Below are 26,622 nucleotides of genomic sequence, written 5' to 3'. Positions count from 1 at the left end.
AAAAATCTATCTAGCGCTGACTTTAAAATATTCAAAGACTCTGCTTCCACTGTCTTTTGAGCAATAGAGTTACAAAGACTCTCAACCCTCAGAGAGAAAACGTTTCTCCTCATCTCTATCTTAAATGAGAACTCCTTATTTTTAAACAGTAGCCCCTACTTCTGGCTAGTTCTAGATTCTCTCATAAGGGAAAACATCCTCTCCATATTCAACCTGTCAAGATCCCTCGGGATTTTATATGTTTCAATCAAGTTGCCTCTTACTCTTCTAAACTCCAGCAGGCACAAGACTAACCTGTCCAACATTTGTTCCTAAGACAACCGCCCATTCCTGGTACTGGTCCAGTAAACCTTCTCTGATCTTCTAACGTATTAACATCTTTCCTTTAAAATAAGGAGACCGAGTATGTACTCTAGATATGGCCTCACTAGTTATGCAACTGAAGCATAACCTCCCTACTTTTGTAATACATTCTCCTCACAATAAACAATAACATTCTATTAGATTTCCCAGACATTGCTGTAACTGCATACTAGCCTTTACTGGTTCATGTACTAGGACATCCTGATCCTTCTAAATCTCACGCCTCTGCAATCTCTCAGCATTTAAAAAAAGTTAATATTTTATTCTTTCTGTCAAAATGGACCTTTTTGCATTTCTCCAAATTGTACTCCATTTGTCAGATCTTTGCCCATTAATTTAACGTATCTATGTCCCTTTGTAGCTTCCTTATGTCCTTTTCACAATTTACTTTCCTACATAGATTGTGTTGTCAGCAAATTCCACAACCATACCTTTAGTCCCATCATTTAAGTAATTTATATAAATTGTAAAAATATCGAGGTCCCAGCACTGATCCCTGTGGCACATCACTCATTACATTCTGCCAACCAGAAAAAGACCCATTTATGCCAACTGTTTTCTGCCATCTAGCCAATCTTCCATCCATGCCAATATGTTTCCCCCTACATCATGAGCTTTTATTTCCCACAGTAACCTTTATTTATTTATTTATTTATTTATTTATATACATACATACATACATACATACATACATACATACATACATACATACATACATACATACATACATACATACATACATACATACATACATACATACATACATACATACATACATACATACATACATACATACATACATACATACATACATACATACATACATACATACATACATACATACATACATACATACATACATACATATAGCAGGGCATCTGTTAATGATTTCTATGCCCCCCCCCCCCCCGCCCCCCAAACTCATTGGGGAAGCTCATGCTCCCAAAGATTGTGGGAGTACCATTAGTCCCCAGCCCAGTGGTAAGCAGGCAGGTTATAACAGCACCTTAACAGATACCTTCCTGGGCAGCACGGTGGCACAGTGGATAAGCCCTGCTGCCTCATGGCGCCGAGGTCCCAGGTTTGATCCCAGCTCTGGGTCACTGTCCGTGCGGAGTTTGCACATTCTCCCCGTGTTTGCGTGGGTTTCACCCCCACAACCCTAGGTGGATTGGCCACGCTAAATTGCCCCTTAATTGGAAAAAATGACGTGGGTATTCCACATTTATTTAAAAAAAATATCTTCTGGAAACCCCCCCCCCCAAAGTCCAAGGAATCCACTGAAGACCCTGGAGAAGGAGGGCGTTGGACTCGTTTTGCTGCAGGCCGGACACTATTTGCACGAGGCGCTGGATCGGGCGGTGTGTAATGAGATGGAGAACGGCGCTTCCGTGATGAACGGCGTAATGGTTGTACATCCACGCCCCCGTGGGCCTGAGGACTCCCCCTCTGAGGCGTCCTGTGTCTCCATCTCGGAGCTGAGTCCGTTGCCTCTGTCATCTCGGCGTCTCTATCTCCACGCGGTTCTGCAACAACCTGCGCAGGCTTTGTGTGCGGCACCAGAGGAAGATTGTGAGGGATACTCTCCACTGTGTCTGGTCTCTGTGGTTGTAGAAATTAGCTCCGGGAGCGGGGAATCTTTGGAAGAGATGGTCTTCTGGACCGAACGTGGTCTACATGCTTGCGCTGGAGACGACCCTGGGCTTGCACCTAGTAAGAGTTCGGCGAAAGATAACACCAGTGGAAAATTTTGAATGAACACTGGGTCACCGGGCGCAAACTGCCGAAACGGCCTTGAGTGCGCCGTACTTTCGCGGCAATGTCCGGGAAAATCATGCTAAGGCGGGTGCGAAGTCTCCGGCCCATTAGGGGTTCCGCAGGAGCTACCCCAGTCACCGCATGTGGGGTGGTCCTATATGAAAACAAAAAATGAGCCAGTCTCATGTCCATAGACCCGGAAGACCGTTTCTTTAGGCCTCGTTTGAATGTCTGCACTGCGCGCTCTGCCAACCCATTGGAAGCCGGGTGGTATGGAGCGGTGTCGATATGGCATATGCCATTCATCTTCATGAACCTCGCAAACTCCTCACTTGTGAACGGAGTGCTGTTGTCCGTAACCAGCACCTCAGAGAGACCATGCGTACTGAAAGACAAACGCATCTTCTTGATTGTTGCGCAGGACGTTGTGCCTACCATCTTATGCACCTCCAACCATTTAGACTGGGTATCGATTAATAGAAGGAACATGGATCCTTGAAAAGGGCCGGCGAAATCTGCATGCAAGTGCGCCCAAGGCTGTTCTGGCCATTCCCAGTGATGTAGGGGCGCGGCCGGCGGAAACTTTTGATGCTCCTGGCAAATGGGGCAGTTTTGGGCCATCTTCTCAATGTCAGTGTCGAGGTTTGGCCATCAGACATAACTCCGGGCCAACATTTTCATTTTGGTCACACCCGGATGCCCATTGTGCAAGTCCCTTAGTATCAGCTCCTGTCCTTTTTCCGGGACAATCACATGCATTCCCCCACAAGAGGAGACCGTCTTCCACGCTAAATTCTGACAGCTTGGAGGAAATTACCCGCAACTCGCCTGGGGGCTGTCTATGCTGCCCACCATACAGGACGATGTGCTGAACCTTTGACAGGACTGGCTCTGTCTGGGTCCACTCATGGATCTGTGATGCCGTGACAGGCAAGGAGTCCATAAGATTTAGGGTTGCAACCACCTCACCGGTCGTGGGGGTCGACATGGGGCTGGTTGATAAAGGCAATCGGCTCAGTGCGTCGGCATTCGCTACCTGGGTTCCTGGTTTGTGCTCCAGAGAATACTCGTAGGCAGCGAGCAACAAAGCCAGCGCTGGATCTGTGTGGAAGCAATGGCCGTATTTGGCTTACCCTCTCGGAAAGGTCCCAGCAGAGGCTTATGATCAGTCACGATAGTGAAGTGGCGGTTATACACGTACTGGTGGAAGCGTTTCACCGCAAAGACCACCGCCAGGCCCTCCTTTTCGATCTGTGCGTACTTCTTTTCCGCTGCAGTCAATTCTCCATCTTGTGGGTCAGGACAGCCCCAATACCATACGGCAATGCATCGCATGTGATGAGCAGAGGCTTTCCAGGATCATAGTGAGTTAGGAACCCAGACGACGACAATTGTTGTTTTACCCGCCGGAAAGCGGTTTCTTGCAGCTTACCCCAAACCCAGGTGTGATTCTTCTTTAGCAGAAGGTGCAACGGGCCCAGCGTAGTTGCCAGATTGGGGAGGAACTTCCCATAATAGTTTACGAGGCCGAGAAAAGGATGAAGATGCGAAGTGTCAGTCGGGGCGGGGGCCTGTTGAATTGCGTGCACCTTTGCGACAGGGTGCAAACCTTCGCGGTCCACCCGATAACCCAGGTAGACTACTTCCTTCGCCTGAAAGATGCACTTTGTGCAACATAAACGGACTCCAGCCTCTGAAAAGCGTCTAAGGCCAGCCTCCAAATTTTCCTGCTCCGACGTCCCTGTAATCAAAACGTCGTCCAAGTAGATAGCGACATGCGATAAACCTCTCAAGATGCCCTCCATGACGCGTTGAAAAATAGCGCAGGCAGAGGATACCCCCAAAGGGCAACTGTGTATATTCATACAGACCCCGGTGTGTATTAATAGTTACGTATGGCCGAGAGCCAGCGTCCGGCTCCAACTGTAGGTAGGTGTGACTCGTATCTAATTTTGTGAACGAGAGTCCGCCGGCAAGCTTCGCGTAGAGATCCTCTATGCGAGGCATTGGATATTGGTCGACCCAGGAAGCCGTATTCACTAAGTTTACAGTCGCCGCACAAGCGGACTGTGGCATCTGGCTTCATTACGGTACAATTAGTGCTGACTAGTCAGTGAAACGGACGGGCCTGATAATACCCAAGGTCTCTAAACGAGTGAGCGCCCCTTCTACCTTCTCGAGCAAGGCGTAAGGCACCGGGCGCACCCGGAAATAGTGCAGTGTGGCTCTTGGTTTGACTTGGATATGGGCTATGGCCCCTTTTATTTTCCCCAGACCGGTCTGGAATACATCTGGGTACCGTCCTAGCACCTCAGTCAACCCTCCAGAACCTGTTTGGAGGATGTGCTGCCACTGCAGCCGCAAATGGTGCAACCAGTCCTGACCCAACAGGCTGGGCCCGTGGCCGCGCACCACGATAAGTGGGAAACGCCCCTTCTGGGGTTTATAAACAGCAGGGGTCATCGTAGTTCCTGCAATGTCCAATGGTTCCCCCGTGTAGCTGGCCAACCTGGCCTGTGTGTCGGTTAATGTAAGGGTCCTTGTACCCTGCCTGATGCGGTCGAATGTCCTCTGGGCAATCACGGAGACCGCTGCGCCAGTGTCCAACTCCATCTCAAGCGGGTGACCATTGGACCCATACTGTCACCTTAATGGGGGCCACATGGGGAGCTGCCACACAATGCAGCTGCAGGCAGTTGTCCTCCGTCTCCACGTCCTCAGGAGTAGTCGCCGCAGGTTCACCCAAATGGAAGGTACGGCCCCTGGGCTGGCACCAGTTTATGTCAGAACGACGGCGCCTCTGGCGGCGTCCACGACTGGGTCAGCGCCCACAAGTCTGACACGGACATGGCTCCTCATCCATTGGTTCTGGAGAAGGCTCCCTTCGGGGAGGAATGTCCGACGGCCACTGGCGTCGATCCGGACGTCGCCTCACCCAAGGTACCGCAGGGGTGCATGGCGATGCTTTTGGAGGGAAGGGGTTGAGCCCCAAGGCATGCACCTCCATTTCCTGTAGCTCCTGCACTCCCCGTTCTGCGCTCTCTCTGGACAATACTATTTGAACGGCCTGTTGAAAAGTCAATGTTGGCTCAGCTAACAAGTTTCTCTGGGTGGCCGCATTGTTAACACTGCAAACCAAACGGTCGCGTAACATTTCTGACACAGTCTCACCATAGTCACAATACTCCGCAATCCGGCGTAGCCTGGATAGAAACTCTGCAAGGGATTCTCCTGGGGTACTCTCAGCAGTATTAAACCGGTAACGCTGGACTATCATGGACAGGGTTGGGTTAAAATGTTGCCCCACTATGTTCACAAGTTCATCAAACGCCTTGGTGTCCGGCGCAGCTGGGTACGTAACGCTCCTAATCATCCCAAACATATGCGGGCCGCAGGTGGTGAGCAAAATGACCACCTGGTGCTCGTTTCCAGTGATGTTGTTTGCCTGGAAATAGTAACGCATCCGTTGTGTGTACTGGTTCCAACTTTCCAGCGCAGCATCAAAAACATTCAAAAGTTCATACAAAGGCATGGTGTAACAGAAAAACAACTTCTTCCAACCTGTATCCAACAAAAATCCAGGGAGGTGACTTCAGCAGCGTAGACAGCTATCCACTTTAACCCCCGTCGCCAGTATTGTGAGGGCCATGAAGAACCCAGCATGAGTTGAAGGGTAGAAAGAAATAACATTTATTTACAATAGTGTGTGTATATGTATATATATATATATATATATATATATAATATATATATATATATATTATAGCAGCAACTCCCTTGCTGCTCACTCCTCTCTAGCTGGTTCCAAACTGGCCAGCTTTATTTATGCAGGGAATCTGCTAATGGTTTCTCCTCACCCCTCATTGGAGAAGCTCATACTCCCAAAGGATTGTGGGATTGCTGTTAGTCCCCAGCCAGTAAGCAGGCAGGTTAGAACAGCACCTTAACCAATACCTTCTAGAAATCTAAACACTGGTTTCCCTTTATCTACAGCTCATGTGATTCCTTCAAAGAACTGTCATTTAGCTGTCATTTCAATGTAATACTGAAGGAATGCTGCACTGTTGGAGGTGTGGATAAGAAATTTAACCAAGTTCCTTGCTGCCCTCTCAGGCAAATGTAAAACATCCCATAGTACTAATGGCTGTTCCTCACCATGCCGGTGGCAATATTTATCCATCAACTGATTAAAGTAAAGCCGCTTATCCAACTGTTTATCTCATTGATGATTGTGGAAAATTGATGCTCAAATTGGCTGCTGTGTTTCTCTACTTTGATCACACTTGTACTTAATTGGCTGCGATATGTTGGGAACTTGTGACGGCTCCTGTATAAATGTGAGCTCCTCCTCTCGAGCGCAGTTAAAACCCTCTGAGAGATTAGGAGACCAGGCATTCAATAATTGAAAACCCAGAGGCTGCGCAGATTATTGATTAGTGTCAGGAGGCCACTGGCTTGGAAATTGAAATACAAAGTGTGGCAAAGCCATGAGCTTACCAAATAAGGTTGGGAAGCCATTGGTATAGCTTTTCAAAACACATGGGATCAAGATTCCAGGTAAATGTTTGAAATTCTGTTGCTGTGGCAAAATTGAAATAACTGGATCGCAGCCTGCTACCAGGTCTGAGCTCTGCCCCCATTCACATCTTTCTCAATCTGCAGGTGGAAAATCTGACTTGCAGCCTTTAACAATGTCAATCTCTATCATGATCCCCATCACTTCACATTAGAAAGGAGTGCAGAAAATTGTGGAGAAAGACGCAGAAGAACATAGTTGTTTAAAAATGCAGGCATGCGAAGTAGAGAGAAAATGGACACAAAAGTGGGCGTGAGGGACAGTAGGAAAGCATTAAAATGGAAAAATGGCCAAAAGGCAAACTGCATCCTCCAACTTGCTGTTGCACGATTAAATCCTGTGATTTTACAGACACCAAATTTAACTTTGAAATTTGATTTCAAATGTAGAATCTCAATTGATGAATATAAATTTTCATTGAAAATTATTGTTTACCAATCAGAAAGTCGCAAGTTTGAAAAGAAGGTGGTACATGATTGCAATTTACATTGCTTTTCAAATTCCTTTCCTTCATATAGTACCAAACCTAAAATTCTGTTATATGTGGGGGAGGGCTTAGAAGGAGGTAACAAGAAAGCCAATTGGGAAACTGTATCTGATATTAAATGATGATGGAGAAAAGAACAAAAATTAGAACAGTAGAAAAATCTGGTAGGAGAAAGGGGGCTGGATCACTGGTAGATTCCTGAGATTTGTCATTGTGAAGGGATGTTTCGGCTGGCCACATTGAATGAAGGGGTGAAGTCCTGGGTGCTGATCTGAGCCTCCGAGGTGGTCAAGGTGGAGTCTTAAGTTCCAATGCTGAGTTAGTCCTCGCTCAGCAAAAAATTAGTAAATGAGTTGAAGTCAGTACTAGAACGCTACTTAAAATGTTTGCAGGCACTCATCAAAAAGAAGCTGCATGGCATTTTGGTGCCAGCATTTCAACTTGTTTGTGCTTGTTTGGCATAGATTCTTTATCCATAACTTACAGTTCACAATTTGATTATTTTTAGAGTGCTATCATTCACTACCCTGCAAAAATCCTTCAGTTGCTCCATGCAACTGGGATAATGCTATTTGAGGCATTGCATTCTGGTTGGAATAGAAAAAAACGAGACTCTAAAGCTACTTTGACAACCCCGTCAAGTGCTTACAAGTATGATACTATATTGATATACAATAACTACTCGTGAGACAACATAGTTACATTAGTTGATTTTTTTTTTGCCTGTGCTAATCTTTGGTTCTGTCTTCACTGTAACAATGCCCACTTTGAACTGTTTTTGTTACAGTGTAATTCGTTTGTCAGTATTTGACTTTTAAAGTATTGACTGTCCAAACGATACTCTGAGCTTTTGATCAAATGGTTTTACTTCCTTTATCCCTCATCCCTTTTTTTCGTACAGCACCAGTGGGAGGGGGCTTTGTAAGGAAAACTATGCCAAGTTTGCTCAGGTATTTCTTAATTTTTGTGAAAAATGATCTTGTTTTGCTTTGTCTCTCATAATAGTACCTATCCAAATGGGCAGTGTGGCTGCAGATCCAGGTTCTGCTGCTCCACAATGCCCATTTGAGGCATTTCTATAAATATGATAGGAAGTGCAAAAGCAGTGTTAAAGTTTAAATTTAACATCAGATGCAGCTAAACATTGATGTTCACTTGTATATCATTATTTCTGAGACATTGTTACACAGGTTTTAAGTTTATATTATTTGCATAAGGCCAAGTTGAATTTCTGCCAGATTGTAAACAGTCACTTACCTCATTGACATTCTGTTGATGCATCTGTTTTCTCTCCAGGATTTGGAATGCACTGACCGATAACTATGGTAATGTGATGGCTGTGGACTGGAAGACATCCCACACTCGTGCTTTGCACCTGCCAACATTGAATCTGTCAGAAAAGGCGGTGAGTGAGTCACCATTACTGACTTGAACATCACTGAATTAGTAGATTTTGGTTTCTGCGTATCAAACCAGCTTATCAGTTGTGTGAAACAGGCTGGCACTGTGATCTTTATGGGTTACTCTGCATGATTTATAAATAATAGAAATGTATTTCTAAGCCAAATCTTTTTGCAGTCCGGGATTAAAGCATCGCAATACCAGTTTGCTGCTAATAAAAAGATGTAAATTTAGATTTTTTTTTTCATAATTTGTTAGCTATGCGGCCCTTCAATCTACTTTGCAGCAGACTTGTGGGCTCAGACAAAATGGTGTAAACTCTTCAGAATTCAAATGAAAAGACTACAAATGTAAAAACAGCTTTATAGCCTCGTTCGGGCATTGTACATGGCTCAGCCAGATCAATTTCCATCTGCAGTCTTGGTCCCCATATTTAAGGATCAATAACTTTTGAGCCAGTGTATCTCAGGTTCACTAAATTGGTCTCTTTGATGATGGGTTCTCTTGTGATGAGAGGCTGGGTAGATTGAGCCTACATTCTCTGCCGTTTCGAAGAATGAGAGATGACCTTATTGAAACATATAAGCTTCTGAGGAAGCGTGATGGGGTCAGCTTTAAGAGATTGTTTCTGCTGGTTGGGGAATCTAAAACATGGGGGCACAGTCTTTGGATAAGGAGCCGAATAATTAGGACCAAGATGAAGAGAAATTACTTCACTCAAAGGATCTTTGGAATTCTCGAAACCAGAGGGTTGTGGATTCTCCATTGTTGAATATATTTAAGACTGGGAGAGAGTTTTGGTCTGTCTGGGAATCAAGGGATAAGGGGAGCGGGTAATAATGATATACAAGTGAACTGGGGCTGTTTAGCTCAGGGCTAAATCGCTGGCTTTTAAAGCAGACCGAGGCAGGCCAGCAGCACGGTTCAATTCCCGTAACAGCCTCCCCGAACAGGCGCCGGAATGTGGCGACTAGGGGCTTTTCACAGTAACTTCATTGAAGCCTACTCGTGACAATAAGCGATTTTCATTTTCATTTCATTCAAGATGGAGTTGAAGCCCAAAATCAACGAAGACGAATAAGGTATATTACAATTAACTTCGGATCCAGGATCTTCCCCTTAACTTAACACAGGGGTGGGCAAACTTTTCCGTGCAAGGGCCACATTCAGAAATTCACAATTTTAATTAATTAATTAATTAATTAATTAATTAATTAATTAATTAATTTTAATATATTAGTTATTAATTAATTAATTATATTAATTAATAGTCCCGGTTGTAACCAATTAGAGTGCGGCATATACCTCAGCGCTTCCCCCGGCGGCATCCTGCCTTTAGCCCTCTTTTTCTCTACTTTTCAAAAATGGCGCTTCACCCGGTTATGATTCTGGGCGCCTCATATAGAACAGTACAGCATAGAACAGGCCCTTCGGCCCTCGATGTTGTGCTGAGCAATGATCACCCTACTCAAGTCAACGTACCACCCTATACCAGTAACCCAACAGCCCCCCCCCCCCCCCCCATTAACCTTATTAAAAAAAAAAAATTATTATTTAAAAAAAATTTAAAAAAAATTTTTTTTTTTTTTGATGACTTGATCTTGGTGGGCCGCATAAAGACCTTTGGCGGGCCGCATGCGGCCCGCGGGCCGTAGTTTGCCCACCCCTGACTTAACATAATCGCGAGGACAGCACAATGGCGCGCAGTGTTTAGCACTGCTGCCTCATGGCTCCAAGGACCCAGGCTGGATACCGCCCCCTGGTCACTGTCCGTGTGGCGTTTGCACATTCTCCATGTGTCTGCGTGGTTCTCAACCCCACAACCCAAAGATGTGCAGAGTAGGTGGATTGACCATGCTAAATTGCCCCTTAATAGAAATTTAAAAAAAAATAAAATAACATTGTAGCTGAATCTGATTCTGTCCTCACATGACATCCAAATGTGTACTTTCCAAAAGACACCTTCAGATGTACTCGGGCCTATTGCACTGCTCTACAAGGATGTTGAATTGATGAAACAAACCATCTGATTCTACTATAAAAGCCCAAAATTATGACTTAAAAAAATTAAATCCAGAAGTAGCATAATGTCTAGAAATCTCATTATTGCCATACTTGTGGCCTGATACGTGCAGCCACTTTCCTGTTCAGTGCTAAGGGCACTTTATCTCTCTGCTCTAATACATCATCGATGCAGAACTTACCTTCAGTCGTATGAGTCATTAGTGAGTCAGGTAGCGAGCAAAGTTCATTCAATAGAAACTGTTGAAGATACTTTATTAAGACTGCTGTAAGAATTTATTATTTACTTCCTTCAGAAATTGCTCTGGTAATTAGACCTGGCCTTTTCTGATTGTGAGCATTGAGTTTTTAAAATTTATTTTAAAAATAAATTTAGTGTACCCAATTAATTTTTTCCAATTAAGGGGCAATTTAGTGTGTTCAATCCACCTACCTTACACATCTTTGGGTTGTGGGGGCGAAACCCACGCAGACACGGGGAGAACGTGCAAACTCCACATGGACAGTGACCCAGAGCTGGGATCGAACCTGCGACCTCGGCGCCGTGAGGCAACAGGGCTAACCCACTGCGCCACTGTGCTGCCCTAGTGAGCATTGAGTTTTGTATCCAAGCGAGCATTTGCTCTCAGTTGATTTCACCAAATTGCAGAAAAATGTAAAAAGCAAAAATCAGAATGCTACCAATGAGTTTCATTAATTTTTTTTAAAAATAATTTTTATTGAAAAATTTTGATTTTATACAACATTGACGCACCTTAGTAAAATACCAAAAATAACAATAATATTAACAATCATATACATTCGCCCCATCCCCATGAACAACCCAGCATTTTAACAACAACGCAAATTAACACACTATAAAGTTACAGAATAAACACTACAATAAACACTACAGAATCCTTCGACGGGCTACTAGGGACGCAAAGGCCAGGACACCGGCCTCTTTCGCCTCCTGCACTCCCAGCTCTACCGCAACTCCAAAAATCGCGAGTCCCCACCCTGGTTTGACCCTGGATCCAACCACCCTCGACAACGTCCCCGCCACCCCCTTCCAGAATTCTTCCAGTGCTGGGCATGCCCAGAACATATGGGCATGATTCGCTGGACTCCCCGAACACCTGGTGCACCTGTCCTCACCCCCGAAGAACCTACTCATCCTAGTCCCGGACATGTGGGCCCGGTGCAGCACCTTAAATTGGATGAGACTAAGCCTCGCACACGAGGAGGAAGAGTTGACTCTCTCCAAGGCCTCCGCCCAAGTCCCGTCCTCTATCTGCTCCCCGAGTTCCTCCTCCCATTTAGCCTTCAGCTCCTCCACTGACTACTCCTCCACCTCCTACATTACCTTATAGATGTCAGACACCTTCCCCTCTCCTACCCACACCCCCGAAAGCACTCTGTCCATCGTCCCCTGCGAGGGCAGCAAAGGGAATCCCTCTACCTGTCGCCTAGCAAACGCCTTTACCTGCAGGTATCTGAACATGTTCCCTTGGGGAAGGTCAAATTTATCTTCCAGTTCCCCCAGGCCCGCAAACCTCCCGCCAATAAACAGGTCCCTTAATTTGCTGATGCCCGCCCTTTGCCACCCCCTGACTCCCCCATCCGTGTTCCCCTGGATGACCGATGGTTGCCACCCAGTGGAGCCTCCATCGAGCCCCCTGTTTCCCCCCGATGCCGTCTCCACTGTCCCCAGATTCTTAGCGTCGCCGCCACCACCGGGCTCATGGTAAACCTCTTAGGGGAGAGCGGCAAAGGTGCCGTTACCATGGCACCCAGGCTCGTACCTCTACATGACGCCATCTCCATTCTTTTCCACGCCGCCCCTCCCCCCTCCATCACCCATTTACGCACCATTGGCACATTGGCTGCCCAATAGTACCCCAGAAGGTTGGGCAGCGCCAGCCCGCCTCTATCCCTTCCTCGCTCCAGGAACACCCTCCTCACTCTCGGAGTCCCATGTGCCCACACAAAGCTCAGAATACTGCCGGTCGCTCTCCTAAAGAAGGCCCTGGGGATAAATATGGGCAGGCACTGAAAAAGGAACAAGAACCTCGAAAGCACCGTCATTTTTTTTTTTATAAATGTTTTTTATTGAGTTTTCATGTTTTATATATGACAAGTTACAAATTGTTAGAGAGAAAAAAAAAGACACAAAAATTTAACATGTATATTTACAGGTAAGCGTCTTTATAACAACAATTGTGGCCGCCCTCTTTAGCCAGCATACATATTCTACATTCTACATTCCCCAATATGGCCGAGGCACATGTTTATAGGCATTTATTTATAGTTTGGTTTTGGGCCTTAGCTAGCCATCAAACCCCCATACCGAACCCGTAGCCCCCCCCCCCCCCCCGCGCGGCTACCTTCCCCCGATTCCCGTCCATTCTCCCCCGATTCTTGGCCACCCGGCTATTCTTCCTTTTGTACGTTGGCCACAAACAGGTCCCGGAACAGTTGCATGAATGGCTCCCACGTTCTATGGAAGCCGTCGTCTGACCCTCGGATGGCGAATTTGATTTTCTCCATTTGGAGAGATTTCGAGAGGTCGGACAGCCAGTCTGCAGCTCTGGGCGGTGCTGCTGACCGCCAGACAAACAGGATTCTACGGCGGGCGATCAGGGAGGCAAAGGCAAGGGCGTCCGCCCTCCTCCCCAGGAATAGATCTGGCTGGTCTGAAACCCCGAAGACTGCCACTATCGGGCATGGCTCCACCCTCACTCCCACCACTTTGGACATAACCTCGAAGAAGGCTGTCCAGTAATCCATAAGTCTGGGGCAAGACCAGAACATGTGGGCGTGGTTGTGCCTCTTTGGCACCGTTCACATCTGTCCTCCACCTCCGGGAAGAACCTGCTCATACGGTTTCTCGTTAAGTGGGCTCTATGTACCACTTTTAGTTGCGTCAGGCTGAGCCTTGCGCACGTGGAGGTGGAGTTGACCCTATGCAGTGCTTCGCTCCAGAGTCCCCACCCTATCTCCATCCCCAGGTCGTCCTCCCATTTCCTTCTTGTTGCGTCCAGTACGGTGTCGTCCCTTTCTACCAGTCGGTCTTACATGTCGCTACAGTTCCCTTTCTCTAGGATACTTGCGTCCAGTAGGTCTTCCAGTAGAGTCTGTCGTGGCGGTTGTGGGTACGTCCTTGTCTCCTTTCTTAGGAAGTTTTTGAGCTGCAGGTACCGTAGCTCGTTCCCCCCAGCTAGCTGAAATTTCTCTGTCAGTTCGTCCAGTGTTGCGATCCTGTCGTCCGTGTATAGGTCCCTGACTGTCAGTGTCCCCCCGTCCTGCCTCCACCTTTTGAAGGTGGCGTCAGTCAGTGCTGGTGTGAACCTATGGTTGTTGCAGATGGGAGCCTTGTCCGACATTTTGGTCAGGCCAAATTGCTGCCGCAGTTGGTTCCAGGATTGGAGGGTGGCTGTCACCACTGGGCTGCTGGAGTGTTTTTTGGGTGGGGATGGGAGTGCTGCCGTGGCGAGGGCCCGGAGGGAGGTTCCCATGCAGGAGGCCTCCTCCGTACGCACCCACTCAGCTTCTGGCTCCTGGATCCATCCCCTTACTCGCTCGGCTGTTGCCGCCCAGTGGTAGTGTGGTATTGTGTGAAGCAAGTAATGGCATGATGGGAAAAGTAGTCAAGTCTTCTTGGTACAATTGAATTTAACCTAAGACACAGGGGCCTCACGGTAGCATGGTGGTTAGCATCAATGCTTCACAGCTCCAGGGTCGCAGGTTCGATTCCCGGCTGGGTCACTGTCTGTGCGGAGTCTTCACGTCCTCCCCGTGTGTGCGTGGGTTTCCCCCGGGTGCTCCGGTTTCCTCCCACAGTCCAAAGATGTGCGGGTTAGGTGGATTGGCCATGCTAAATTGCCCGTAGTGTAAGGTTAATGGGGGGATTGTTGGGTTACGGGTTCCGTGGGTTTAAGTAGGGTGATCATTGCTCGGCACAACATCGAGGGCCGAAGGGCCTGTTCTGTGCTGTAATGTTCTATTTCTGTACAGAATACACAGAGACAGCATGTCTTGGGAACTGGGTGACTCTGAGAGTCTAGATAAGGCTTGAAACTAGAAGTAGTCTTAATACATAACAAGCTGAACAACTATTTCTTCCTGTTCCTAAACAACTTCTTCCCTTTCTTAAAACAAAGACAAGATAATGATATGAAACTCAAGTCCCCTAAAGGTCAGCAAGGTGACGCCATTGTAACGATTATTACTTATGTTTTACTTTCGATCAAATTCCTAACCAAGTTGTATTCATGTTATCTTGATCCTATAATGTATAAGAATCGCCTTCTTTTTCTGTAATACCGCAGAAAAGGGACGGACTCAGCAGTTTGTACTTGACTGCTTTCCGACTCCAAGTATCAGCCATTTACTGCTAGCAGTCAGTTCTAATTAGTGAATAAAGTTCAGTTTTGCTTACCTAATGAAAGCTGTTTGAATTTCTCTATCACAGTCAAGACGCGGGGAAAATATAAAATACAACATTAGAATTGTAGATTCGGGAGGGCTAGCCCCCCCCTGGATTTTGTTTTTTGTAGGACCTTCTTTGGGATCCTAGCATTTTTACCCCCCCCCCCCCCCCCCCATACGAACACCATGATAGGTTTGTCCAGCGCTTTGAAAAAGGCCTTGGGGATGTAGATCGGAATGGATCTAAACAGGAAGAGGAACCTGGGCAGTACGTTCATTTTGATCGTCTGGACTCTCCCCGCGAGGGAGAGCGGGAGTGTGTTCCATCTTTGCAGGTCCTTTTTAACTTCCTCCGTCAGGCTGGTGAGGTTCCATTTGTGGATCCCTTTCCAGTCATGGGCTATTTGGATCCCCAGGTAGCGGAATTTGTGTCAGGCTTGTTTGAACGGCAGCCCCTTTAGTGCTGCCCCCCCCCCCTTGCGGGTGTACTGGGAAGATCTCACTTTTGCTCATGTTGAGTTTGTAGCCCGAGAAGGCTCCAAACTCTTTCAGGAGCGCAATGATTCCGTCCATGCTGCTTTGTGGGTCCGAGATATAGAGGAGCAGATCGTCCGCATAGAGTGAGACTCTGTGCTCTCTACCTCCCCTTCGGATCCCCCTCCAATTTTTTGCTGCCCTGAGCGCGATTGCTAGCGGTTCAATTGCTAGTGCGAACAGCAGCGGGGACAGTGGGCATCCTTGTCTGGTGCCCCTGTGCAGCTGGAAGTATTGGGAGTTGGTATTGTTGGTCCGTACATTCGCCATGGGAGCATTGTATAGGAGCTTTACCCAAGCGGTGAACCCTGTTCAAAGCCCGAACCGCTCCAGTACCTCTATGAGGTATTTCCATTCGACTCTGTCGAAGGCCTTTTCTGCATCCTGGGAGACGATCACCTCTTGTGTTCTCTCCCTGGAGGGGGTCATTATCACGTTCAGCAGGCGCCTGATGTTCGCGGTAAGCTGTCTACCTTTGACGAAGCCCGTCTGGTCCTCTGTGACCACCTCAGGTACACAGTCTTCTAGCCTTTTGGCTAGGATTTTGGCCAGTATTTTGGCGTCTGCGTTCAGCAGAGATATGGGTCTGTATGACCCACATTCCATTGGGTCTTTGTCCTTCTTAGGTATCAGCGAGATTGAGGCCTGTGCTAACGTGGGTGGCAGTGTGCCCCTAGCTAGCGAGTCTGTGAACATCTCCCGTAGGTGCGGGGCCAGCGCTGTCGCGAATTTTTTGTAGAAGTCCGCTGGGAATCCATCCGGTCCCGGCGCCTTCCCCGTCTGCATGGAGCTAATGCTGTCCATGATCTCTCCCAGTGCTAGTGGTGCTCCAAAGATCCCGCTTTCTGCCCTCTCCCACGACTGGTGTCCAGTCCATCAAGAAACCTGTTCATTCCAGCTTTCCCCGTTAGGGGCTCTGAGGTGTACAGCTCTTGGTAGAAGGCCTTGAAGGTTTCGTTAATCCTCTCTGGTTCCGTTTCCAATGTGCCTCTGGTACCTCTGATTTGTGCAATTTCTCTGCTGGCTGCCTGCTTTCTCAGCTGGTGTAGCACCGTCATTTTGACGGACTGTACCCTCCCCGCCAACGACAATGGCAGCATGTCCCACCTCCTGAACTCCTCCTCCATCTGATCTACCAGTCTGGTAAAGTTATGCTTGTGGAGAGTCCCCCAGTCCCTGGCCACTTGCACCCCCAGGTACCTAAAGCTCTCCCCTGCCCGCCTAAGCGGGAGCCTACCAATTCCTTCCTCCTGGTCTCCAGGGCGCACCACAAACACCTCGCTCTTGCCTAAGTTTAATTTATAACCTGAAAAGGTCCCAAACTCGGCTAGCAACTCCATCACTTCCGGCATCCCTCCCACCGGGTCCGCCACATACAGTAACAGGTCGTCGGCATACAACGACACCCTATGTTCCTCTCCACCTCGCACCAAGCCTCTCCACCTCTCTGAATCTCTCAACGTCATCGCCAGCGGCTCGATTGCCAGTGCAAACAACAAGGGGGACAGGGGGCAACCCTGCCTGGTCCCTCGGTAAAGCCGGAAGTACGCCGACCTCCTCCTATTCGTGGCCACGCATGCCATCGGGGCCTCATATAGCAGCCTTACCCATCTAATGAACCCTTCACCAAATCCAAACCTCCCCAACACCTCCCATAGGTACCCCCACTCCACTCTATCGAAGGCCTTCTCCGCATCCAGCGCCACCACTATCTCTGCCTCCCCCTCAATCGCCGGCATCATGATGACATTCAGCAATCTCCGCACATTCGTGTTCAGCTGCCTTCCCTTCACAAAACCTGTCTGGTCCTCGTGCACAACCCCTGGCACACAGTCCTCTATCCTGGTGGCCAGGATTTTTGCCAGCACCTTAGCATCCACGTTGAGGAGAGATATGGGCCTGTATGAACCACACTGCTGGGGGTCCTTGTCCTTCTTTAAAATTAACGAGTTCAGCGCCCGCGACATCGTCGGGGGCAAAGTCCCCCCTTCCCACGCATCGTTGAGTGTCTGCACCAGCAAGGGGCCCACTAGGTCCACAAACTTTTTATAAAATTCCACCAGGAACCCATCCGGCCCCGGTGCCTTCCCTGACTGCATCTGCCCGATCCCCTTAACTATCTCCTCCAGCTCAATCGGCGCACCCAGCCCCTCCACCTTCTCCTCCTGCACCTTCGGGAAAGAAAGCCTGTCAAGGAACCTCTCCATTCCCCTCCTCTCCCCCGTTGGCTCCGACCGGTACAGTTCCCCGTAAAAGTCCTTGAAGACCTCATTCACCTCTACCCCCTTCCGCACAACATTCCCACTCTTGTCTCTCACTCCAGCAATCTCCTTAGCCGCATCCCGATTACGGAGCTGATGAGCCAGCATCCTACTCGCCTTTTCACCATGTTCGTACACTGCCCCTTGTGCCTTCCTCCACTGTGCCTCTGCTTTTCTAGTGGTCAGCAAATCAAATTTAGCCTGCAGGCTGCGCCTCTCCCCCAACAGTCCCTCCTCTGGTGCCTCTGCTTACCTCCTGTCCACCTCCAGCATCTTTCCCACCAGTCTATCCCTCTCACTCCTCTCGCTCCTCTCCCTGTGTGCCCGGATGGATATGAGCTCCCCACGAATTACTGCCTTCAGGGCTTCCCAGACCATCCCCACCTGAACCTCCCCCGTATCATTCACCTCAAGGTACCCCTCAATACTTGCCCGGATCCTCCTACACACCTCCTCCTCCGCCAACAACCCCACATCCAACCGCCACAACGGATGTTGGTCCCGCACCTCCCCCATCTCCAACTCTATCCAATGCGGAGCGTGGTCGGAGATTGCAATGGCCGAATACTCTGCCTCCTCCACTCTCGGAATCAGTCCCCTACTCACCACGAAGAAATCTATCCGAGAGTAGACCCTATGTACGTGGGAGAAGAAAGAGTACTCGCGTGCCCTCGGCCTCACAAACCTCCATGGATCCACTCCACCCATCTGATCCATAAACCCTCTCAGTACCTTGGCCGCCGCCGGCCTCCTACCCGTCCTAGAGCTGGACCGATCCAGTGAAGGATCCAACACCGTATTAAAGTCCCCTCCTATGATCAGACCTCCCGCCTCCAGATCCAGGATCCGTCCCAACGTACGCCTCATAAAGCCCGCATCGTCCCAATTTGGGGCATACACACTAGCCAGTACCACCTTCTCTCCTTGTAGCCTGCCCCTAACCATAACATACCTACCCCCCTTATCCGCCACCACCTCTAATGCCTCAAACAACACATTTTTCCCCACCAGAATCGCCACTCCCCGGTTCTTCACATCCAACCCCGAGTGGAAAACCTGCCCCACCGATCCCTTCCTCAGGCGGACCTGGTCCGCCACCCTCAGGTGGGTCTCCTGAAGCATTGCCACATCCACCTTTAGCCCCTTCAGGTGAGCCAGTACCCTCGACCGCTTCACCGGCCCATTCAACCCTCTCACATTCCAGGTGACCAACCGGATCAGAGGGCGTCCCGCCCCCCTCCCCCGTCGGCTAGCCATAGCCCATCGACTGCCCGCCCCAGGCCAGCACCCCCTGCTCGACCCCGTCCCCATAGCGACAACCCCTCACCTCTGTCCCCCCAACCCCCACCAGCTCCTTCTTGACCCTACCAGCAGCCACCCGGTATTCCCCTTTTCCCCCCCCCCCCTCCCTTCCCCCCCAGGCTAGGAACCCTCCCAGCCTCGAACCGTCCTCCATTGTACTTCCGTGGGTCAGCTAACTTCTGCTGACCCCGGAAACTCCCGCCAATAGCCCGACCCCTCCCGAAGTGGGATCATCCCCCAATGTATCCCTCCTCCTGGCACCGCTCCAGCACGGGGAAGAACCAGTTAAGGCCCCGCCTCCCCCGTCACCGTCTCCACCCCCCCAGCCCCGCAGCGCGGGAAACCAGAGGAAAGCCCGCGCTTTCGCCCTGCCCCACCACACCCTTCTGACACAGCTCCCAAATATCAGCCCCACTCCGACATAGAATACAACATACCCCCCCGACCCTCCCCTCAAGATACACAGCCCAAACAATGCCCCATAGCACAAAAACAAAAACATAGCAGAACAACCCCTCCGTAAATAACCATATCCAAATTGCAAAAGTACTAAAACAAGAAGAAAAAAACAGAAGAAAAAGAGAACACAGCAACAGCAGAATCCAGCACTAATATCTTACAGCCGACCTCGCAACCCCCAACCCCTAGTTCAAGTCCAGTTTCTCCGTCCGCACGAAGGCCCGGGGAATCGAAATAATGGTGCTGGTCCAAATAAGTTACCCACAGGCGCGCGGGCTGCAACATTCCGAACTTTATCTTTTTTCTATAAAGCACCTCTTTCGTCCGATTAAATCCGGACCGCCGCTTAGCCACCTCCGCACTCCAGTCCTGGTAGATCCGCACTACCCCATTCTCCCAATTGCTGCTCTTCACCTTCTTGGCCCAGCGCAATGCAATGCAATGCTGGTCTATCTGACAAATCAACGGTGTATGTGTACACTCTATTAAACTTAGCAGCCTGCCACTTGCCGTGGTGACCATGGAGTGAGTGGGCGCAAATTTGGTGGCTCCCGCTCATGGTATCTTTTCGGACCTTTGCCTCGGTTAACAGGTGGATGTGAGGTGCAATATAGGTGCAGGAGAGTGAGGGGAAGAGATTGACCCTCTGGTATATGGAGCTGAGGGCCAGAACCATTCGAAAAAGAGGGAATCAGTCAGTTGGAGCTTGTGCGACGCCTGAAACGCACGTGGAGATGGTGGAAGGGCAGGGAGCACCCCTGCCAGCTCAATGGTCAACGGACTAACTGGTGAGCTTCTTAAACGAGAAGTTGACCCAGCAATGGAAGGAGAGTCTGGAGGACCTGGATTCGATCAGGTTGACCGCGTGGAAACAAAGTTGGTGGCCCAGGGTCAGGCGATCCAGAAGATGGAGGAGATGGCACAGGAACACGAGGAACACTTTGCCTCGATGGCAGTGGAGATGGGGCTGATGTGCAATCAGCAGAAGCGGCTTCAGGAGAAGATCGAGGACCTAGAGAACCGGTCACGCAGGCAGAATATAAGGGTCGTGGCCTGCTGGAGGGGAGTGAAGGAGCCAATGCTGGTGTGTATGTGGGGAGGATGCTGGAGAAGCTGCTCGGAGAGGGTGCGTTTGCATGACCGTTGGAGATGGATCGTGCGCACAGAGCGCTAATATTTTTTAAAATAAATTTATTACCCAATTATTTTTTTCCAATTAAGGGGCAATTTAGTGTGGCCAATCCACCTATCTTGCACATCTTTGGGTTGTGGGGGTGAAACCCACGCAGACACGGGGAGAATGTGCAAACCCTGCAGGGCAGCAGGGTAGCATGGTAGTTAGCATAAATGCTTCACAGCTCCAGGGTCCCAGGTTCTATTCCCGGTTGGGTCACTGTCTGTGTGGCGTCTGCACGTCCTCCCCCTGTGTGCGTGGGTTTCCTCCGGGTGCTCCGCTTTCCTCCCACAGTCCAAAGATGTGCAGGTTAGGTGGATTGGCCATGATAAATTGCCCGTAGTGTCCTAATAAAAGTAAGGTTAAGGGGGGGGGGGGGTTGTTGGGTTACGGGTATAGGGTGGGTTTGAGTAGGGTGATCATGGCTCGGCACAACATTGAGGGCCGAAGGGCCTGTTCTGTGCTGTACTGTTCTATGTTCTATGTTCCTCACGGACAGTGACCCAGAGCCGGGATTCGAACCCGGGTCCTCAGCGCCGTAGGCAGCAATGCTAACCACTGTGCCACCGTGCTGCCCCCACAGAGCGCTAATATGAGAGCCCCAGGGGAACGAGCTGCCGAGGGCAATGGTGGTGCGGCTGCACCGGTTCCTGGACAAGGAGCAAATTATAAGGTGGGCCAAGCAGATGAGGCGCTGCACCTGGGAGGGCAGTGAAATTCGAGTGTACCAGGACCAGGGTGCAGTGTTGGCCAAGAGAAGAGCGAGCTTCGACATGGGCAAGGCAGTCCTCTACAAGAAGGGGGTGAAGTTTGGGCTACTGAACAGGCACGTCTGAATGACCTACGAAGGCTGGGAATTGTACTTTGGCTCAGCGGAGGAGGTGGTAGAATTTGTCAGAGACAATGGACTGGCAGAAAAAGGTGGACTTTGAACTTTGGTGGAGATGCTGTGCTGTTGCGGTTAACTTCTGTTTGGGCCGTTGCTTCATTTTTTGGCTTCAGGTTTGTTCTTTGCCCTTTGTTAAGGGATGGGAGGGTCGGTCTCTTTGTTTGGATTTGCGGAGGGGTTGTTTTCGGTTTGTTTGCACTAATGTTCGAGCGGAGGAGGAAGGGGAATCAGCAGGGGGTAAAATGCTGGGCGCCATGGGTGGGCTAGTTCACGGAAGTGCAATGGGGGGTGAGTTAAGGTCAGTAGGGGGATGGGGGCGAGGGTTGTTACTGTGGGCTTTGTTGGGGGGGGGGGAGGGAGTACTGCTGACAGGAGTGGGATTGATGATGGCGGGTGCCGGGGGGGGGGGGGGGATTATGGGGATATTGGAGGAATTCGTCCGGTTTTCGGAATACAAATTGAATATGGGTAAGAGCGAGGTCTTTGCGATCCAGGCGAGGGGGCAGGAGATGAGAGATTGGGTGAGATGCCGTTCAGGGTGGTGGGAGGGAGCTTTCGACATTTGGGAATCCAGGTGGCATGGAAGTGGGAGCAGTTGCATAAACTGAATTTGGGTCGGTTGGTAGATCACATGAGGGGGGACTTTCGGAGGTGGGATGCGCTCCCGTTGAAATTGACGGGGCGGGTACAGAGAGTTAAAATGACGGCTTTCCCAAGGTTTTTGTTCGTTTTCCAGAGCCTCCCAATTTTTATTCCCAAGGTGTTCTTCAAAAAGGTGAATGAGGAGATCTCAGGATTTGTTTGAGTGGGTAAAACCCTGCGGGTGAAAAACGTGGGGGGGGTGTTGCTGGCCTTCCTGAATTTTAGCAACTACTACTGGGTGGCAAAAATTGCGATGGTCAGGTAGTGGGGGAGGGGTCGGAAGCGCTCCCTATATGGGAGCGGGTGGAGGCGGCGTCCTGTAAGGACACGAGTTTGGGGGAATTATTAACGGCATCTCTGCCATTCTCGCTGGCTCGGTACTCCACAAGCCCGGTGGTAGCCTCCACTGTCCCCACACCCTCAGGCAGCCCTGAGGTGTGGGGTCAGTAGAGGCAGCACATGGGGGTAGAGAGGGGGTCAGGACTTCCGGTGGCGGCTATGAAGGAGTAGGTCGCACATTTGGTGGCTCGGGTCGGACCTTTGGATCTTTTCCCCTGATTTTATTTTTCAATCGGACGATTTGGTAAATTGATGGTAGAGGCAATCGTGGAGTGGATTCCCACATCGGTGCATGGAGAGGCGAACTCGAAGTGCTCGGAAAGGAAGAAATAGACAAACAGAGAAGCCCTGAAGTTGCAACGGGAGAAACCATGGCGGATGACTGGAGTCCTGGCTTGTCGACCCAGCGGTCAACGGAGCAGCTGATGCAGTTTATTCAGGAGGGCTTCGCCAAGCAGAAGCAGGAATGCTTGGACCCGATTAAAGAATCGATTGCGCGGCTGGAAATTAGATTGGATGCCCAAGATCAGGCGATCCAGAAAGTAGAGAAGGCTCTGGCTGATCAGGAGGAACGTCAAGCTGCGGTGGAGTTGGAGGTGGGGATTCTGAGAGACCAGCAGAAAAGGCTCCTAGAGAAGGTGTCGGACCTAGAGAATGGGCCCCGCCGGCAGAACTTAAGAATTGTCAGTCTCCCGGAGGGGTCCGAAGGAGCGGACGTTGGGGTATACATAGTGGGCATATTCGAGAAGTTACGGGAGGATGGGACGTTTACCTGACCCTTGGAGGTGGACAGGGCTCACAGAGCGCTCGCGAGGATGCCGCGATTGGGGGACCTCCCCCAAGGGCAATGGTGGTGAAATTCCACAGGTACTTGGAGAAGGAGCGTATTTTACAGTCAGCCAGGCAGACATGGAGTTGTAAATGGGAGAACAGTATCTGCGGATCTATCAGGATCTGAGTGTGAAGGTGGCCAGGAGAAGAGGGGAGTTTAATCAGATAAAGGCGACCCTTTTTAAGAAAATGGTGAAGTTTGGACTGCTGTATCCGGCCCGTCTCTGGGTCACGTATGAGGAGCAACATTTTTATTTTGAGTCACCCGAGGAAGCGATGGACTTCGCTAGAAGGAAAGAACTGGTGGTGGACTGAGGACTTTGAACTTTGCTGCAGCGCTCACGTTAAAAAGGTTTCTTGTTTTTCTTTTTTTTTTGGGACGCGATTTGTAATGCCTTCTGTATTGATTTGGGGCCTGTGGCAGAGCTGAGTGAGTTAAAGTTTACATTTGCACTGATGGGGGATGGAGGTGTGTTGGTTAGATTTTGGATCTTCTGTTTGATCTTTTCTTTGTTTATCGTGGGTTTTTTTTTCTCTTATAAGGGCAATTGTGTTGGGACTGCTTTTCTTTTGAATATGTGTGTCCGAGCGGGGGAGGGAAGGTGGGGAGGGAACAATAGGTGAGAGAATGTCTGACGCTATGGGCTGGGGTCACCAAGTTAGCTGGGCGAGCTAGCTCATGGAACCGCAGAGGGGGTGAGCAGATGTTATGCTTGTTGAAGGGATTGGTTTACATAGTGCTGTTGCTAGGGGGGGAGAGGGGGGAAATGTTCTGCTGACGGGTGAGAGCTGTTACTACGGTGGGAGAGGGGGGGAAATGTTCTGCTGACGGGGAGAGCTGTTACTAGGGGGGGGAGAGGGGGGAAATGTTCTGCTGACGGGTGAGAGCTGTTACTGGGGGGGAGAGGGGGGAAATGTTCTGCTGACGGGGGAGAGCTGTTACTAGGGGGGGGGAGAGGGGGGAAATGTTCTGCTGACGGGGAAGAGATTTTTGTTGTGAGACAGAAATGAGGTCGGGGGCGGAGGCTGCCTGGGGGCAGGCTGGCAGGTGTGTGGGGTGAGGGCTGGAGACTGGCCCAAGAAAGGTGATGGCTGATTGGCGAAGTGGGGGGGGGGGCAATGAACCCTCCAACTCGGCTGATCACATGGAATGTGAGAGGGCTAAATGGGCCGGTTAAGAGGGCACGCGTGTTCGCGCATTTGAGAGGACGTAAAGCGGACGTGGTAATGCTACAGGAGACGCACCTTAGAGTAACTGATCAGATCAGATTAAGGAAGGGATGGAAGGGACAGGTTTTTCACTCTGGGCTCGACTCTAAGACTAGAGGGGTCGCGATTCTGATTAATAAGTGAGTGGTATTTTAGGCGGGAAGAATAGTTGCGGATGTGGGAGGCTGGTACATTATGGTCAGTGGGAAACTAGAGGGGTTGCAGGTGGTACTTGTAAATGTGTACGCGTCAAATTTGGTTGATGTGGAATTTATAAAGAGGATGCTGGGGAAGATCCCTGACCTGGATTCGGATAAGTTGGTCATGGGAAGGAGCTTTAACACAGTTATTGACCCTGGGTTAGACCGGTCGAGCTCAAGGACAGGCAGGGTGCCAGCAATGGCAAAGGAGCAAATGGGTTTATGGAGCAATTGGGAGGGGGGGGGGGATTAGTTTAGAGTAGGGGGTTAGTAAAGGTGGGACCTGCAAAGGAGGAAGACGGCTTTTGTACTATGTTTATTAATTCATGTACATTGTTTATTTTGTTGTTGTAAAACCATTACTACCTCAATAAAATGTTTATTAAAAAAAAACAGAAGGGGCCGGTGGGGGCACCATTATGTGATGACCACCGGTTCGTTGGGGGGGGAGGGGGGGGGGGGGGGTGTTCCAGAGGTGGCAGCAGGGGGGGGGGATTGAGAGGTTTGGGGATCTTTTTATCTTTGAGGGTTTCCTGAGGCTGGAGGAGGTTTGAGTTGCCAGGTGGGAATGGGTTGCGCTATATACAGGTGAGGGATTTTGTGCGGAGGCAGGTTTCGACCTTCCTGCACCTGCTGCCCCAGGGGCTACAGGATAAGATGGTGTCAAGAACAGGAGTAGGAGAGGGGAAGGTCTCGGAGATCTACAAGGAGCTGATGGAGTGGGAGGGAGCCCCGATAGGAGAGGTGAAGAAAAAGTGGGACGAGGAGCTGGGTGGGGAGTTGGAGGCCAGGCTATGGAAGAGCCCTGAGGAGAGTTAATGCGTCCTCGCTGTGTGCCAGGCTCAGCCTGATACAGTTTAAGGTGATCCACCGGGCACACATGACTGTGGCCCAGATAAGCAGATTTTTTTTTTTAACAATAATTTTTATTAAGATTTTCACAAAATATAAACAACAAAACAATATTAACAAGACAACCATAGTAAAAACCAAAGAACAACAACCCCCCCCCCCCCAGCAACTATAAAAACAAAAAGCAAACAACAAAAAGGAAAGAGTTAACACCCGCCACATCCAACCAACCCATGTACACAATTCTCCCTCCCACCGAACCAAACCCCCCGGTTGTTGCTGCTGCCGGCCTATATCCCTACTGTTCCGCCAGGAAGTCCAGGAAAGGCTGCCACCGCCTAAAGAACCCTTGCACCGACCCTCTCGGGCGAATTTCACCCTCTCCAACGTGATGAACCCCGCTATGTCATTGATCCAGGCCTCCACGCTTGGGGGCCTCGCATCCTTCCACTGAAGCAAAATCCTACGCCGGGCTACTAGGGACGCAAAGGCCAGAACACCGGCCTCTTTCGCTTCCTGCACTCCCGGCTCCGCTGCTACCCCAAATATCGAGTCCCCAGCCTGGCTCAACCCTGGATCCTACCACCCTCGACACCGTGCTTGCTACCCCCTTCCAAAAGTCCCCCAACGCTGGGCATGCCCAGAACATATGGGCATGGTTCGCTGGGCTCCCCGAGCACCTAGCACACCTGTCTTCGCTCCCGAAGAACCTGCTCATCCTCGTCCCGGTCATATGAGTCCTATGCAGCACTTTGAACTGTATGAGGCTAAGCCTCGCACAAGAAGAGGAGGAATTCACCCTTTCCAGGGCATCCGCCCACGTCCCCCCCTCAATCTCCTCACCCAGCTCCTCTTCCCACTTCCCCTTCAGTTCCTCCACCGAGGCCTCATCTACCTCCTGCATTACGTGGTA

General features: G+C 49.9%; 1 protein-coding gene across 3 annotated transcripts in view; it reads left to right on the top strand.

Annotated features, from left to right (window-relative positions):
* The window catches only part of LOC119975372 (fasciculation and elongation protein zeta-2-like), a 178,076-nt gene that overhangs the window by 78,891 nt on the left and 72,563 nt on the right, over positions 1-26,622 (top strand). For all 3 annotated transcript variants that reach the window (XM_038815006.1, XM_038815005.1, XM_038815004.1), the window contains exon 2: positions 8,481-8,589. In XM_038815006.1, the coding sequence (XP_038670934.1) occupies positions 8,481-8,589 (109 nt within the window). The remainder of the gene's footprint in view (positions 1-8,480; positions 8,590-26,622) is intronic.

The sequence above is a fragment of the Scyliorhinus canicula genome, chromosome 1 (genome assembly GCF_902713615.1).
Source record: "Scyliorhinus canicula chromosome 1, sScyCan1.1, whole genome shotgun sequence".
Classification (NCBI taxonomy): domain Eukaryota; kingdom Metazoa; phylum Chordata; class Chondrichthyes; order Carcharhiniformes; family Scyliorhinidae; genus Scyliorhinus; species Scyliorhinus canicula.
The sequence above is the reverse complement of the archived record's forward strand: the minus strand, read 5'-3'. Positions and strand labels throughout refer to the sequence as shown.